This window comes from Epinephelus lanceolatus, chromosome 1 (assembly GCF_041903045.1).
Source record: "Epinephelus lanceolatus isolate andai-2023 chromosome 1, ASM4190304v1, whole genome shotgun sequence".
In the NCBI taxonomy this organism is placed as follows: Eukaryota; Metazoa; Chordata; class Actinopteri; order Perciformes; family Serranidae; genus Epinephelus; species Epinephelus lanceolatus.
This window is the reverse complement of record NC_135734.1, coordinates 17854026-17868307: the sequence shown is the minus strand read 5'-3', so window position 1 is coordinate 17868307 and position 14282 is coordinate 17854026. Positions and strand designations below refer to the sequence as shown.

At 41.4% G+C, this 14282-nt stretch overlaps 1 protein-coding gene across 3 annotated transcripts in view; it reads left to right on the top strand.

Annotated features, from left to right (window-relative positions):
• Positions 1–14282, top strand: part of slc2a9l2 (solute carrier family 2 member 9, like 2) — a 172563-nt gene that overhangs the window by 24742 nt on the left and 133539 nt on the right. For all 3 annotated transcript variants that reach the window (XM_033626739.2, XM_033626738.2, XM_033626737.2), the window contains exons 4-6: positions 5133–5293; positions 10804–10928; positions 12769–12914. In XM_033626739.2, coding sequence (XP_033482630.1) covers positions 5133–5293; positions 10804–10928; positions 12769–12914 — 432 coding nt within the window. The remainder of the gene's footprint in view (positions 1–5132; positions 5294–10803; positions 10929–12768; positions 12915–14282) is intronic.

Sequence of the window (14282 nt, the reverse complement as noted above, 5' to 3'; positions counted from 1 at the left end):
TTCAGTGAGCATTTGGAGGATGAAAGGGAGAGAGCGGAAGCCTGGCAGCTCTGACCTGAGAGTCTAATTGGTGATTGTCTGATCTCCAGGATCAGTTCAGCGATGCTGTGCTACACACTATTTACAGGGCAGAAGTAGAGTATCATACATTTTTAAATTACTGTAATTCTCATTATCTACTATCTTCCCTCAAACCATCACCACCTGCACAACAGGTTCATAAAGGATGCCAAGTTCACCCCCTGGGTAGGAACAAGTCATTTTTAATGGACAGGACATGAAGCTACAATCTGATGGCCAACACTGCTGCTGATGGGCAAGACGCACCACAAATAAAAGCTGAGCTGGCCTCAACTTTTTTCAGCGCTCAATCATATGATTTTGTTTCTAGCTGTGGTGCTGTTTAACGTAGCCTGTTTAGCTGACACTGTGCTAGCTTTCTGTGTATTTCAGTGTACACAGGGATTCAAGGTGGCAGCGAGATGTGATGTTAAAATGGGGCTCAGACCTTGATAGAAAGCATAGATTTTTTTGGCCAAAAACAAACTTTAGATGGTGTTCAGTCGGGGTCCTTGTTGCAAATAGCAGACACAAACAAACCCATGACAGCATAACTGCGTTAATGAGCACTTTGACAGACTTTAACAGCAACTCAGAGATAATGTACCTGTCCACGCTGTTGCTTTGCCGCTTGCAGTGTGAACACAGCATGAAAGCATCTTTTTTCTTTTGGCCCTGGCCTTTTATTATTTCTGAAAGGGGCCAATAATAGTTTGTTCAGCAGCACCTGGTGTAGCAGCACCAAGGTGGTTTAATACATAATCGACCTCCCAGATCTCTTCATTTCCAAGTTAAAACCTTCTTATGGGCAGCCAAAGCTCTACAAAGCCATTGCATTAAACACTAATTCTGAGTGTGTCGGGCTTTTACTCAAGACTTTAGCTCTGCATATTCATAAGTCTGAACCTTTAACAGGAGGCTTAGGATTCATTACAGAAACTGTCTGGTTGTGTTTGCACCAGAAGAGCTGACTCTCACACTGAACCATAATCCTGTAGCTTCACTTAGCATCTCGGTTCACTCTTGGCCTAATTGTCAAAACCTAGGCCTCATTTGAAGCTAAGACGATCTTAAAATTCATCGTTCAAACATTCCTTCATTAGTTTAAGGTCCACACAGTTTAATACATTCAGTGTCATACTTGCGTTTGGCCATGTCTTTAGGCTAGTTTGCTGTCTCTGTCAAGTAGCTGTCTGTTTGTCACTCACTGTAAACAGCACTTCAACATAAAAACTTTGTGTCGGAAATTCACCATACTTAAAGAGGCAACAGATAGCATCTTTTCATAAATATATCATTATGAAAATAATGTGGGTTGCACAGGGTAGTGGCCACAGTAAAATCAGACTATCAGCGTTTACATAGGTTACTTAATGGCTTTGCAATCTTTGTAATAAGCTTCTGCCACCAGGGGCGAAATTTAGCATGATAGTTTGAAGAATACAGCCACCAACCAAGCATCTGTATTTTGATAAGTTGGGAGTCAGAGTGTGCTGCCTTTATGGAACAGTTCTGTATAAGACCCGATGTTCCTATTCATGAAATTTATATAATCCACCGCTGTTGTGTCTGCCTTGAGCAGCATATCAATCAAAGTTTACTTCATTAATCTGACTTACACCCAGCAACATGAATTATAAAGGGCAGCAAGCTGAAAGCTGTGGACGGTTTACTGCACATTAACCTTTGTTCTCATGCCGAAACTATTTCTTTGTGCCATTCACAGAACTTTTGCTTTATAATGTATGTATTTCTAAAAAATAGCAAGGATTACAGACTATTAACTGAGCAAGGTTACTTTGTAGTGTATCCAGCATCATCTTCAGCATCACATGCAGACACCTTTGAGAAGCACATAATGCTATCTGCATCCACTCGCTCTTAAGTGCTGCTCTGGAAAAACTCATGGAGAAACACTCTTAGAAAATGTTTTGAACTCTGAATATCAATCGCTACCTGGAAATGGAGCCCCTGTCCTTGTCCTGTTTTGCAGTTATACTACTTTGACCTATGTGCCATCAATGGATTGAAATAATTCAGTTGTTCAAGCATTAAACCACAAGGTTTGAAAAAGCTCTTATATTCCATCAACACCTTTCATCTCAGCTGGTAAATGTTCATTATGTACCGCAACCTTCGAATAATCAAAATGATGAGCTAATTTTTTTCCTTTTGCCTAACAAAAATGCACAAATCCCTATCTGCACAACTCAATCAACAGCCAGTGAATTAGTAAAGTCATTTCTCATTGATTCAGCAGCTGCTGTCAAAGTCCTAGAAATGCTGCCTCTGCCAGTGCAGCTAATTCTCCAGTTCATATGATGAGCTGCTGCTTATACTTTATTCTCTTTATAGCTTCTGCTCACCAGGAGCACCAGCTGATCACTAAGAAAGCACTGGCTCCTTTCCACCATTTCTCCCGCTGTCTTTACAAAACTCATACAAAATAAGTTAACTGGCAGCTTCGCTTTTTTACTGTACGCTTGCCAACCGCCTGTGTGCTCTCAACCCGTCCTCAGCTGTAAGTAAAGTATAGAATATACAAGTTCTCAAAAATGCCAGTTTGGTGCAGTAAAAATAGCATAACACGCAGGAGCACTAAGCAGAAACTATCCAAGCCAAAAAGTTTAATTAACACCTCCATCAGTGAGCCAATCGTAAAATGCTGTGGCAAGTGGCAAAGGAATATTAAAATGAGTGTTAAAAAACAGGCCATGAAATTCTAATAAACTCTAACCATCTCAGAGTTCAAATATGTGATCAGATGGCAAAGTTCTACTCATTTAAGAGAGGAGGCATATTTTCTGGCCTCCTGTAGGAAAAGCAAATACTTGCTTCATTCTGAACAAGTAAGTGGAAAGGTGATGGAAATCTTGCCTCCAGGTTTGCAAACCATACACTGGGGTACTGTTGGCTTCATGCAGTTAGTTATTAAAAAAAAAAAAAGACAAGACAAAGACTCCATACAGGGACACTGTTGTGACAGCAGTGGAGGGATCAAGGGCAGATACTTCATCTGTTGGGCGATGAACATACACATTTCTTAAGAACAATTCTCAAGGGGGACACCAACAATGCCACTGAAAGTACTGTTGTTATTAGTTTTGTATTATAGAGAGAGACAGAGAGGGAAAGAAGAGTCTCCTCTAACAGTGACAAACAGACTGACCCTGACTCATATGAACAATCCTAATGCAGGTTGACTGCCCATCAGCAGCAGCATTGTCTGGTTTATGTCTCTATCCTCACTGCGCAGCCGAGGGATGGTTCGCCCAGGGCGTAAAACTAGCCAGGACTGCCTCTGCAACAACTGTCCACTTGGACTCAATGATGAATTGATTGGATTTTGGTGGCCAAATGTCAGAGGTTACTGTGACCTCACAGTGGCCATAACTCAAGAATCAATGCGCTAAGATTTCACCCAAATGTCCAATAGGATAAAATGATGAAGTAATGATGTTTTATATCCAAAAAGTCAAAGGTCAATTTCACTGTGACATCATATCATTGTGCAAAAATATTTCTCTGACCATTACTCAACGTCTTAACTCAGGAACAGAAGGGGAGCCCTTTGGTCAGATACCAGATTGATGACTCTAATCTTGGGTGACCACCTCCAAACTGTGCTGATTATGTAGATCTTCTTTGCTGTCAGGGCTACAATGTGTGTTAAGCATCCATGTTTTCACAGACGTGGATGTAAGCTGTAAGAGAAACTTTACAGGTTTGCAGAGGATTACGACCACAGGGCAGTCATTTTAGTTATAAACAATGATAACTTGGTCATGGGTCACTCACATCTCTCACCAGCATAAGCGACATATAGGTTCCAAGGAAAGATAATTTTAAAAGGCAATAGATCCTCAGATTTAAAATAATAAAATCTAAAGTGTGACTAAATCAGCTGACAGTCAGTAGCTGTAGAAAACATTTGCTTTGGGACAAACAGTGCTGACATTACACAGCCTGTTCGCTCTTTGTACTGTTGACCTAAATGCTTTGACTCAAACACAGGACAACAGGAAGCACCATAAAATGCACCTGAAATAAATAAGACATGGTTTAAAAATGATAGAAGATTTAAAATGCCTCCATTAAAACAAATGTTAAAAGCATGATTAGTCAGACTTTTGTCTTTAATAAATGAATGAATTCACAACACACAAAACAAAGTGAGGAGCTGTATTGCATTTCAGTGTTGTCCAGCTGAGGGCAGCGCATGTCAGCACAGATAATTTTTGTCCATGACCCCACCCCGAGATGTGATCAGACAGCTGATTATTTTTCATTTTGACATGAACAAAGTTCATGAAGTTGTCTTGCTCCTCCTCAGTGTAAACTAGTGCACTAAAGCAGTGCAGGCATGTCTGTGCTGTCCCCTACTGGACAACATTGAAATGCAATGCACATCTTCACTTCCTGTGCTGTGACTTTGATTTTAAAGTGGTATGGCAAATTCATGTCACGGTGAAAAACAGTTAAGTTTTGAAAGTAATGAAAAAAAAACTAAATTGCCATTTTGATTTATGCTTTTCAACTAATTATATATGTTCACAGTGGTTGCTTGAACAGAGGGAATTAGAGAGTAATTTGGCTGAACTCATGACTGACTGAGCATGTGCATGTTTGCAGGGAGCAACAGAGTCAGATCCTTGGTAATAATTAATCTGTTCCATATGAGCTGGCTGCCTGAACTGCAGTGAAAACAGGGAGGAGGCTGATTAAAGCTGGCTGTCCTTTTTATCTCCAGTACATTTTTAGTCCAATGCTAAACAAGCTAGGCACTCACAGTTGTTCTGCTGACACTTGCAAGGACAGCCACACCACCTCTGAGTCATAGCAGACAATGGGAATGACTGTTACCAGTGCCAATTCTGCTTTTCAGCACTGTTAGGAGCTAAGAGGAAAAATGCACTCTGCACTGCATTCTGTATTGCACAATGGCAGCTTGTAGACTCATGTTTGGAGTCGTCACAGTGAAAACTACGCTTTGTGTGAACAGTATCATTTACCTTTTAAATGAACGGTGAATTTAAAAGGTGTCTTTCTCCCATGTCTCTCCTGTATTGCAGTACATTAAGGCTTTCTACAATAAGACATGGAATGAGAGATATGGGGAGCCTCTTACAGCAGAGACAGCCACCCTCCTCTGGTCTGTCACAGTGTCCATATTTGCCATTGGAGGCCTTCTTGGAGCACTGTCTGTCTCCATAATCATCAAAGCACTGGGAAGGTGAGTTAAGTCACTTATATTTATAATCGAGTCTTATTCATGCAACACAATTGCATCAGCCTGGGACCTGAATCCTAGAATTAGATTAGCAGATTAGCCAGACAAATTTGGGTAAAGCCAGACTTTCTGATATCATGAATCTTACTCACTTTAGCTGCGGCAGATTGCCATGGTAACCTGCTCTTGCACAGATTCAGTTAAGAGGATCATAACAAAATATGTCGGCCTAAAGAACCTGACTACTAACATGTCGTCTGTTTGGAAAAATTGAGTCACTGTTCTACAGGATCCCAACATGGACAAAGTACTGCATTTAATGCAGTGTTGAGAAATAAAGAGCGCTGAGATATATTCACAGACAAGTGGGAACACTTTTCTTTCCATTAAAGTTGGATAGGAGGGCAGCATAAAGCATTGTTACAAAGTTACAACATGGACAAACACACATATACAACTGTCATACACAACAAGTGATTAAAACCACAGTATGCAATTAACACGAGATACAAGGTCAGGACAAGAATAAATTTGATTTGAGTACAATTTCTAAAATGATTTAGGAACAGTCTAAAAGAGCGAATTTCTCGATCCTTTAAAATCGACTTTAACTCCCCCACAGTGATCAGCTCTGCCAGTTTCAGATCTTTCTGAAGATTATTCCAAGACGAAGGAGCAGCATATTTTAAAGCTTTTTTTGCCGAGTTCTGTTCTCACCCTCAGAACCGGCATTTGAAGAATATTAGGAGAGCAAAGGCCATATTGATTTTGGTCTCTGCACATGTATGTAGATAGATAAGAGGGAACCAGGCCAAGAACAGATTTATATATAAAAACCAACCAATGCTATGGTTGTATGTGTATGTATGCCTGCGGATATACAAAGACGGACATTTAGCAGTGGAATACAGAGTACAGTGGTGTATGCGATTTCTGCAACTAACTTCTTTAGACACCGGTCAGGGGCATTCATGAAAAGCAGATCACCATAATCCAGCAGTGGTAAAAAAGTTGCAGATATCAAGTGTCTCCTTGCCTGAAGGGAGAAGCCCAATTTAACCTTCAGCTTGGAGACAAGGTTTTCGATGTGCTTTCTAATCATCTGAAAGTAATTTTCACATCTATAATAGTTTATTCACCTTCATATATATGTGTGTAGTAATCAATCCATGACTTCTTTCTGTTCTCACTCTATAATAAGATTCAGCAAATAGAGGTCCAGTGGCCAAATCAGCCCATGTGGTGAGGAAAAACTCGGCTTGCCTTGACTTGTTAAATGGATTTTACAACTAGCTGTGAAAGTAATCTAGAGGAAACACTGCACTTTTTCCCTTTTGCCCCCTTCCTGGCTCGGTGCAAACACATGGCAAGATTAAGCGTCATCCCAGTATAGAACACACATACATTTTTCATTGCCTGGCTGAAACTACAGTGCTGCCTCTTTTAGAGCTTAGGAGACAATACTGCTGTGTGCTCTTCATCCTTCATTGCCAGGCTTTCAGTTCTCACTTTCTTTTATTACCCTCCATACCCTGTGTACCTTCTTTCCCCTCTCTCTGACAGTCTCTAACTCACAGCTCCCAGTCAGGAAAAACTGTGAGCTGTGGTCTCATACAGATAGTGCCGTTTGCCACCACAAAACATCATGCTGGAGGTGGAACTAGTCCTCCTGTCCCATGTTACTCAGCGGGACAATGGCAACACAGTCCTGTCCTGCCCAGTCTTTGTTGCAGGAGGCCACAAAGTTGTTTTGCTGAAGGGATTCTGTTGCCATTGACCCAGATGTTGGCGCCCTTCTTCAACATGTTCTGCAACCAAACACATGCTGAATGGAAGTTTTCTTGATGGTGCTGCTGTACAAACTGAAAAGTCGTGTCAGTCTTCAGCATTCAAAACAACAGCCGTGTTGCGGCCTGTGCCAAGACACTCCCTGCAAGAGTCTTCCTACGTTTTTGTTTCTTGTGATAGGAGGAAGCACTGTGAAGCGTAAAATATCTTCAGAAACATATTTAAGTGCACTGTTTGGCTGTAATGTGAGAATTTGTGGACAGGAAGCGGGCGCCTTGCTGTTTCCTGTATTGTATAAACGGAGGCTGAAAATTTTGAGATCAGAATCTAATACTAAGCAGTGCTGATAAATATGAACCAAGGCCTATTACTGCGTTGCCTGTTTATTGCCTCAAATGTTTTTAGCTTACTGTTTAAATGTAATTTGTAGTTTGTTAACACCCGTCCACTATATAATTTCTTGTGGAAAATTGGACGAGCTGACATTATGTCACCCACTAGCAGTGCAGTGCATTCTGGTGGTTGTAAGTTTTCTACCTCTTGAGCAGAAGGATCCTTTTTTTCTGTTTTCTCAAATACTTCTTTAAGTAACACTCATAACTGCAGCAGCCCCACAAAGAAATGACGAAATGTTTGAAAATTCCTTTTAAGGTTTAGGTACTCAAGTGTCGTAGGGTCAGGGAAAGAACACAGTTTAGGTTAAAATAACTACAGAGTTAAGGTAAGTGATTGACCATGGTCATGCTTGGTATTGTAGGCTGCCTGAGTGCACCATTATTTCGAGTCTAGTGAGGAGAAGAAGAGGCCTTCAGGTCTTCTGAAGGATCATCGGCTGCGTCTTAGTTCATCCTGAATAGCAGACATGAATAGTGTGCTGAGAATGAGAATTGCACCCACATCATGACTTATTTGGCATAATACTTCTGACCTGAGGGTCGAATTTATATATGTCCACATCTTACTATATAATGACGAAAACTCTGTCTGTTGGTGTGTGTGTTCCACGTTTTTCTCCTCACTGACTTGGTCAATCCATGTGAAATTTGGCACAGTGGTAGAGGGTCATGGGAGGATGCGAATGAAGCAATATTACATCAATTGGCCAAAGGGGGGCGCTATAACAACCGATTGAAATTGCAAACTTTGAATGGGCATATCTCATGCCCCGTATCTCGTAGAGACATGAAACTTTGCACAGAGATGCCTCTCCTCATGAGGAACAAATTTGCCTCAAGAACCCGTAACCTCCGGTTATATAGATTTTCCACCATTTTGAATTTTTTGAAAAACACTTAAAATCGATCTCTTCCTAGGAAGTTTGACTGATCTGCATGAAACTCTGTGAACATAATCTAGAGACCAATATCTAAAGTTTCCTCTTGGCAAAAGTTGAAAAACTTACTAAAACTGAGCTTCTATAAGGCAATGAATATTGCGGAGGGCGTGGCTCATCACATAAAAGTGTTTACAGGGCTTGAAGTTCTCCGGCACGGTGCCGCATTTCGGGCGCAGGGATATTCTGGTGCAGGAATATTTTTTTCTCGTGAATATTTTATCATCTTGCCGTAGCAACAGTGATTTAACCTGTCGTTTTAAAGCAAAGCAAAGTGATAGTTCCAACTACCAATGGTGTATCACATTACTCAAGGTAAACAAGGACTTCTAGCCAATCAGAGGCAGAGTAGGGCGGGCCTTAAGTTTTCACAGTCTCTCATTCAGTCACGCCACGAACACACCGGACGCAGAACCGAAGTGCAGCACCCAGCAGCGGAGGCAGTTTTCAGTCGGCGTCCATGTTAATCTATCTGATTGTCCACACAGGCCGGTGAGCAGAGCGGAGCGCCCGCGGAGGCTCGCGCACTGCAGCGCTTCAGTTCGGCATCTGGTCTATTTTTCACACGAGCCGTGAGTGCCTCTGTCAAGCTGGATAGAGCGGATCATACCAAACAGGAAGTCGGACACAGAAAAGATGAGAGAATCCGGCCAATTTTCAAAATAAAATAAATTAAAAAAATAAAAGCCTGTTTAATTATGATGTTGCTTGTCTGTCTATAAATATTTGTTCACTTTGGTCTAGACACGAGAGAGATGAAAACACACACACACAAAGAGAGAGAGAGAGAGAGAGAGAGAGAGAGAAATGGCTACAGGTTGGGGGTTGCAATTCACACATACAGAAAGAGAAAGAGGTGGTGTGGTAGAGATTAGTGAGATAATTTGTGAAGCCACCAATGTGTTGTCACTTGCAAATTAGCTCAGTCAGATAGAAGATGCTCCTTGGTGTCAGAGGTTGTGAGTTCAAGCTTCAACTGATGTAAAACGTACATTTTAATGCATTCTTGTTGTCTTCCTATTCTGCCACTTGTTGCTCAGAATTGCCTAAAATTGCCTGGCCCCAACCATTTTGTAGTAGCTGATGACCAAATTTTCCTTTTTTGGTGAACTGTTCATATTTCATTATTAAAAACCTTGAAATTGTTATTCTAGCTCCTTGATGTGATACTTGATTGATACTCTCAAAGTGCACCAGATTAATTCATTTAGACGTCAAATGTTCAAAATTTTCTTCCGGGGGGCATGCCCCCGGACCCCCCTAGCACAGAAGGCCCTCTAAAAAAATTTCAGGCACAGGATTTTTTCTTGCTTCAAGCCCTGTGTATAACATCTCAAGGGTTTCACCGATCACCATGCAACTTTGTAGGCATATGACCACACATAATCTGAGGGGACCCCTCCATTATTGACCCCATCAAACAAAATGGGGGTGCTAGAGAGCTAATTTCTTATCTAGGCCTAACCGCCATATCGATTTTTACTAAACTTGGTAGATATGTAGAACAGGACGCCTCAAGGTGACTGGAGAAATTTAACTCTAATTGGCAACTGGGTGGCGCTATAACAACAGAAAAATGCTTAAAAATGGCTAAAATGTGACCGATCGCTGTGGCTCCCCCTGTGGCTGAAAATTTTTTTTTCTTCTAATTTTTGGTATGACTAAGTCATGGTATGGTATGCTGTACTCAGTAGATATGGACTAGTTTGTTAGTATTCTCTCAATTGCTGAGACATAAAACACCTTTCAGTTTTTCAGGATATATGGCAATAACTGTGAACTGATCATGCATTAATCGGTTCTCCTCAGACATAAAGCCAGCTGAAGCTTCACTGATCATGATGCGCCTCCTTTGAAGAATACACATTGATTTTTCTGCTTTGCTGGCCCTGAAGAATAGTGTATCTCAACTCCTTTCTTCATCCTCTATAAGCCATGAATGCCACTCTTAATTATTGTTTTTTTCTAAAGGCTCTATAAAACATTCTTACCTCTGCACATTGTTGAAATGTCATTCTTAAAACTCTCCAAAATAAGAAAGTGCTTATGAATATTTAATCTGTGCCTGGGATACTTCTTTCCACTCTTGCATTTTACTTATTTTAAAATGTTATGTTACCCACCAGTGTTTTCTGATCCCTATTTTGTTGTTATTTGTTTTTGTTTTCATTCGTTCATTTTGACAAATTGAACTGAAATTAATATTTGTACAGAGATAACAAGAACCTTTGCCCACTTGTGGACTAGGGCGTTGGGGGGTGTTGGTAGATAAAATCTGATAAAGTGCCCTCAGTGATGGCCCTCAAACCTCAGACAGCCTGAGTCCACCACTGCCTGTGCCGATATGTAATGTTTCTGTCTGGTAACAACCATATTGTCTTCTTGATTTTAGAAAGGGAACCCTGCTGCTGAATAACGGCTTTGCTGTAATAGCTGCTCTGCTGCTGACCCTGGGTGAAAGGGCCAAATCTTTTGAGATGCTCATCATTGGCCGACTCATAATCGGGGTGGACTCAGGTAAGTTTTTTATTTACCAGACTGGAGAAGTATGTTTTTATACTCACTACTTATTGGGCAGTGTACAAAAGTGAAGTACTACATGAGAGACAAAGAAAAAAGTACTTGTGCTCCGATGAATGTCACACAGTTCCTAAAACTTAAATATATAGTTGGTTAAAGCTAGGGAAGGCAGAAATCTGGAAAAGACAAAAAGAAGAAGAAGAAGAAGAAAAAAAAAACTTTCGATATACACCCGCTTCCTGCAGCTTTCCCCTCTCTGCCCTAAGCCCCTCTCACCAAACAACCTGCACATGCTTGCTGCACATGCTTTATCCAGTAACCCAGTGTTTCCCATACATTGATTTATTTAATCCCATTTCATTGTTCCGTTGCCTCCAGCGCATTTGCTCAACACCTCCTTGCCCCACTCTCTCCCTCTGGGTTTATCACAGAGCTATTAAGCTACCCACTCCACAGTCTCTTCGCCTCGCTCCCTGCAGCTGTGGACTGCTTCCCCCTGTGGAGACAGACCTTAGGTTGGTGGCTATAGCGGCATGATTTTGGCCATTGCAAACCCCCGAGTGCCGGGTGTCAAAGCAGGCTGGTGGCCAGCGAGGTGCAAGGTCTAACCTGTGTGACAGCAGCAGAAAGTGTGCTGACCTTGCAGGGAGTCGGGTCTGTGCAGTCTGCCAGAGCTGGGGTTTGCACTGGCTGGATTCAAGTTGCTGTGGCTGCTGACTGGGGGTCCGTCTCCAGAGCTGCTGCCTCTCCTCCAAAGAGGTGGCCTGTTGCGGCGGGGAGTGAGGTGGAGTAAACACTGTGATTCAAGGCTAATGTTAGCTAAATAAATGAGAGCTTGAAGCTTGACTCTCTTTTTGATAAGCCCGTCTTCCTTTTTTGGTTGCTTTGCAGTGTAGGAAGTAGTTGCCAATGCTGGAATAGCAACTTTCTCTGCAGGATTCTCTGCCACTGAATCAGGATTTTATCATATGAAGGGATATGCACACGCATTTGCCTTTGTAGAACAGCCAATAGGAATGCTCTCTCTCTGAAATGACCTGTGATTGGCCAAAGTCTCTCGTCACAAGCTAGATTTTCTAAATCCTAAAACCAGAGCCAAGAGGAGGTGCAGAAGTCTAATGTTCTCTCAGACCACTTAAATTACGATATGCTCAAAAGTTATGATGGGATTTTTGCTAAGGGAAGCCAAAGATAAACTGCTTACCCGAGCTTTAACCATCTTAACCACAAAAGTAAATTCACTTTCAGCTTTTAATAATCCAAAATAGAAAAAAGCTCACATTTCATCTACAGCTTCAAATGAGAACAGCTTTGCTTGATTTAATAGGTCAAAAATCAGACTTGTGGTGTGACCCCACCCCAAGGAGAAAGAAACATCAATGGGGATTGGCAGATATCAAGCGTGCCTTGCTTGACAAACCTGAATGCACTGATGATCTGTGATCTGTCAGTAGGACTCTGATTACAGGTCTGACGATCCCCTCTGAATGCACATGTCCAATCATGGCTTTGTTTGTGCATTTCTGTAGAAAAACAATACAGATTCAGATACAGATTCAGAAAGAATCCAGACACTGGAGGGATACTTTCTCCTGGTATCACTGCTCTACCCATTCATAGCAGTGGTGGAAGAAGTTTCCCACCATCCAAGATAATTTTTTATGTGTTTATTTAGCTTAAGGAGAGTTTTCTCAACACTTAAAGAATACTGCAATGCTTAGTATTGCTGGGTGTGGTCAGAGATGCAACACGTGTTATATCTATATATCTATAACATGCATTTGTCTTTTGTCCTTTTCATAGCAAGATTTGAATATGTTTTTGTTTTTTTTGACAGGTATAGCTCTCAGCGCCCTCCCCATGTACCTGGGAGAAATTACACCAAAACATATCCGAGGCTCCATTGGCCAGTTCAACTCCATCCTCATCTGCTTGGGAGTGTTCACAGGACAAGTGCTGGGGCTACCCGAGCTGCTGGGTCAGGTCAGTGTTGATAGAGGTTGTAGACTATAATAACATAATGCTACCTTTATGCTTGCATTGGTTTCTGATGGGACGTTTTGAAGACTGGAGTTTAGTTTGTGCAATAGTTTCTATCACTGGAGTGAGAAAACTTATACTGGGACAACGAAGTGGAGCCTAGGTAAAGATTGTGGAAAAGATTGAATGGTTTTGTATGTCGAGTTAGAATTAAGTGCTTTTTCTCTTGATTTTAGTAAAGTGTACGTTTGCTTTGGAGCCAGCAGTGTGTAACAATCACATATGAGCCGCATTAAGGTATTTCTACTCTGCCTCCAGCATTCAGGCATTGTGGATGCTGCTGGTAGGTAATTTGTGTTTACTCAACATTAGATGTTGAAAAAATGTGAACCTGTCATGACTTTGGCGGTGGCTTGAGGCTGTTAGTTGTGTTACTAGATGATCTGTTGTTGCAGAGACTCTTGTCATTTGTGTACTAAGAGAAACGTACAGTGTAGGTAACAGAATGAGATGTGTGATATATCTCCAGATGTTTTTTCTTCCTTTCAGTAATAGGAAAGTGATTGGTTCCATAATTTCAGTTTGACTTAAAAATGAAGAACATGGAAAGTTTATTTATCCATGGCATACACTGTGATCCTTAGTATTGCTGGATGTGGTCAACATGTGTTATATCTGAGCACCAGAGTTGGATATAACGCGTTAGAGTTACTTTGATTACTTTTTGCAGTAACGAGTTACCTAACGCGTTAGTTTGCTGTTTGAGTAATCAAATACTTGAGTACATTTTCAGACAAGTCATCAGTACTTTTAGAACGCTGGTCCTTCAACTCTGAAACAGCAACAACTGTCTTTTGGTTCTAATAACAGAGATAACGTTAAACCTATCAGTCTGAAAGAAGCCATGAAGCTTGTGGCTAACGTTAGCTATGTGGTAGAAGAAATGCTGCCGTTGTCTACGGTGGAGTCTAAAAAAAGGTGGAGGAGGACTCGCTGACAGACAGGTCAGACTCAGGACTTGCATTATGCCTGGTACACGCTACACGACTTTTCTGCCCATTCTGAAAGTCACTATGTCACATTACACGATTGTGGAGTCATAAAATCGTGCCGTGACTTGGCCAACAGACATGACACACTACACGATGGTACTCACCAATTATCCCCGGTCGTCTTTCACAGCGTGTGTGATGTCATCGGGTTATTCTTGTCCTATTTTTATTACTTTTACTATTATTTGAGTCACTGTGTGTCTGTTCATGTGCCAGCCGACATGTTGTTGTAGCATCAGCAGATGGCAGGAGCTTGAAGCACCGTACGCAAACATTCAAGCTACTGTATCCTCCACAACCAAGTTCCTACAAATGTTTC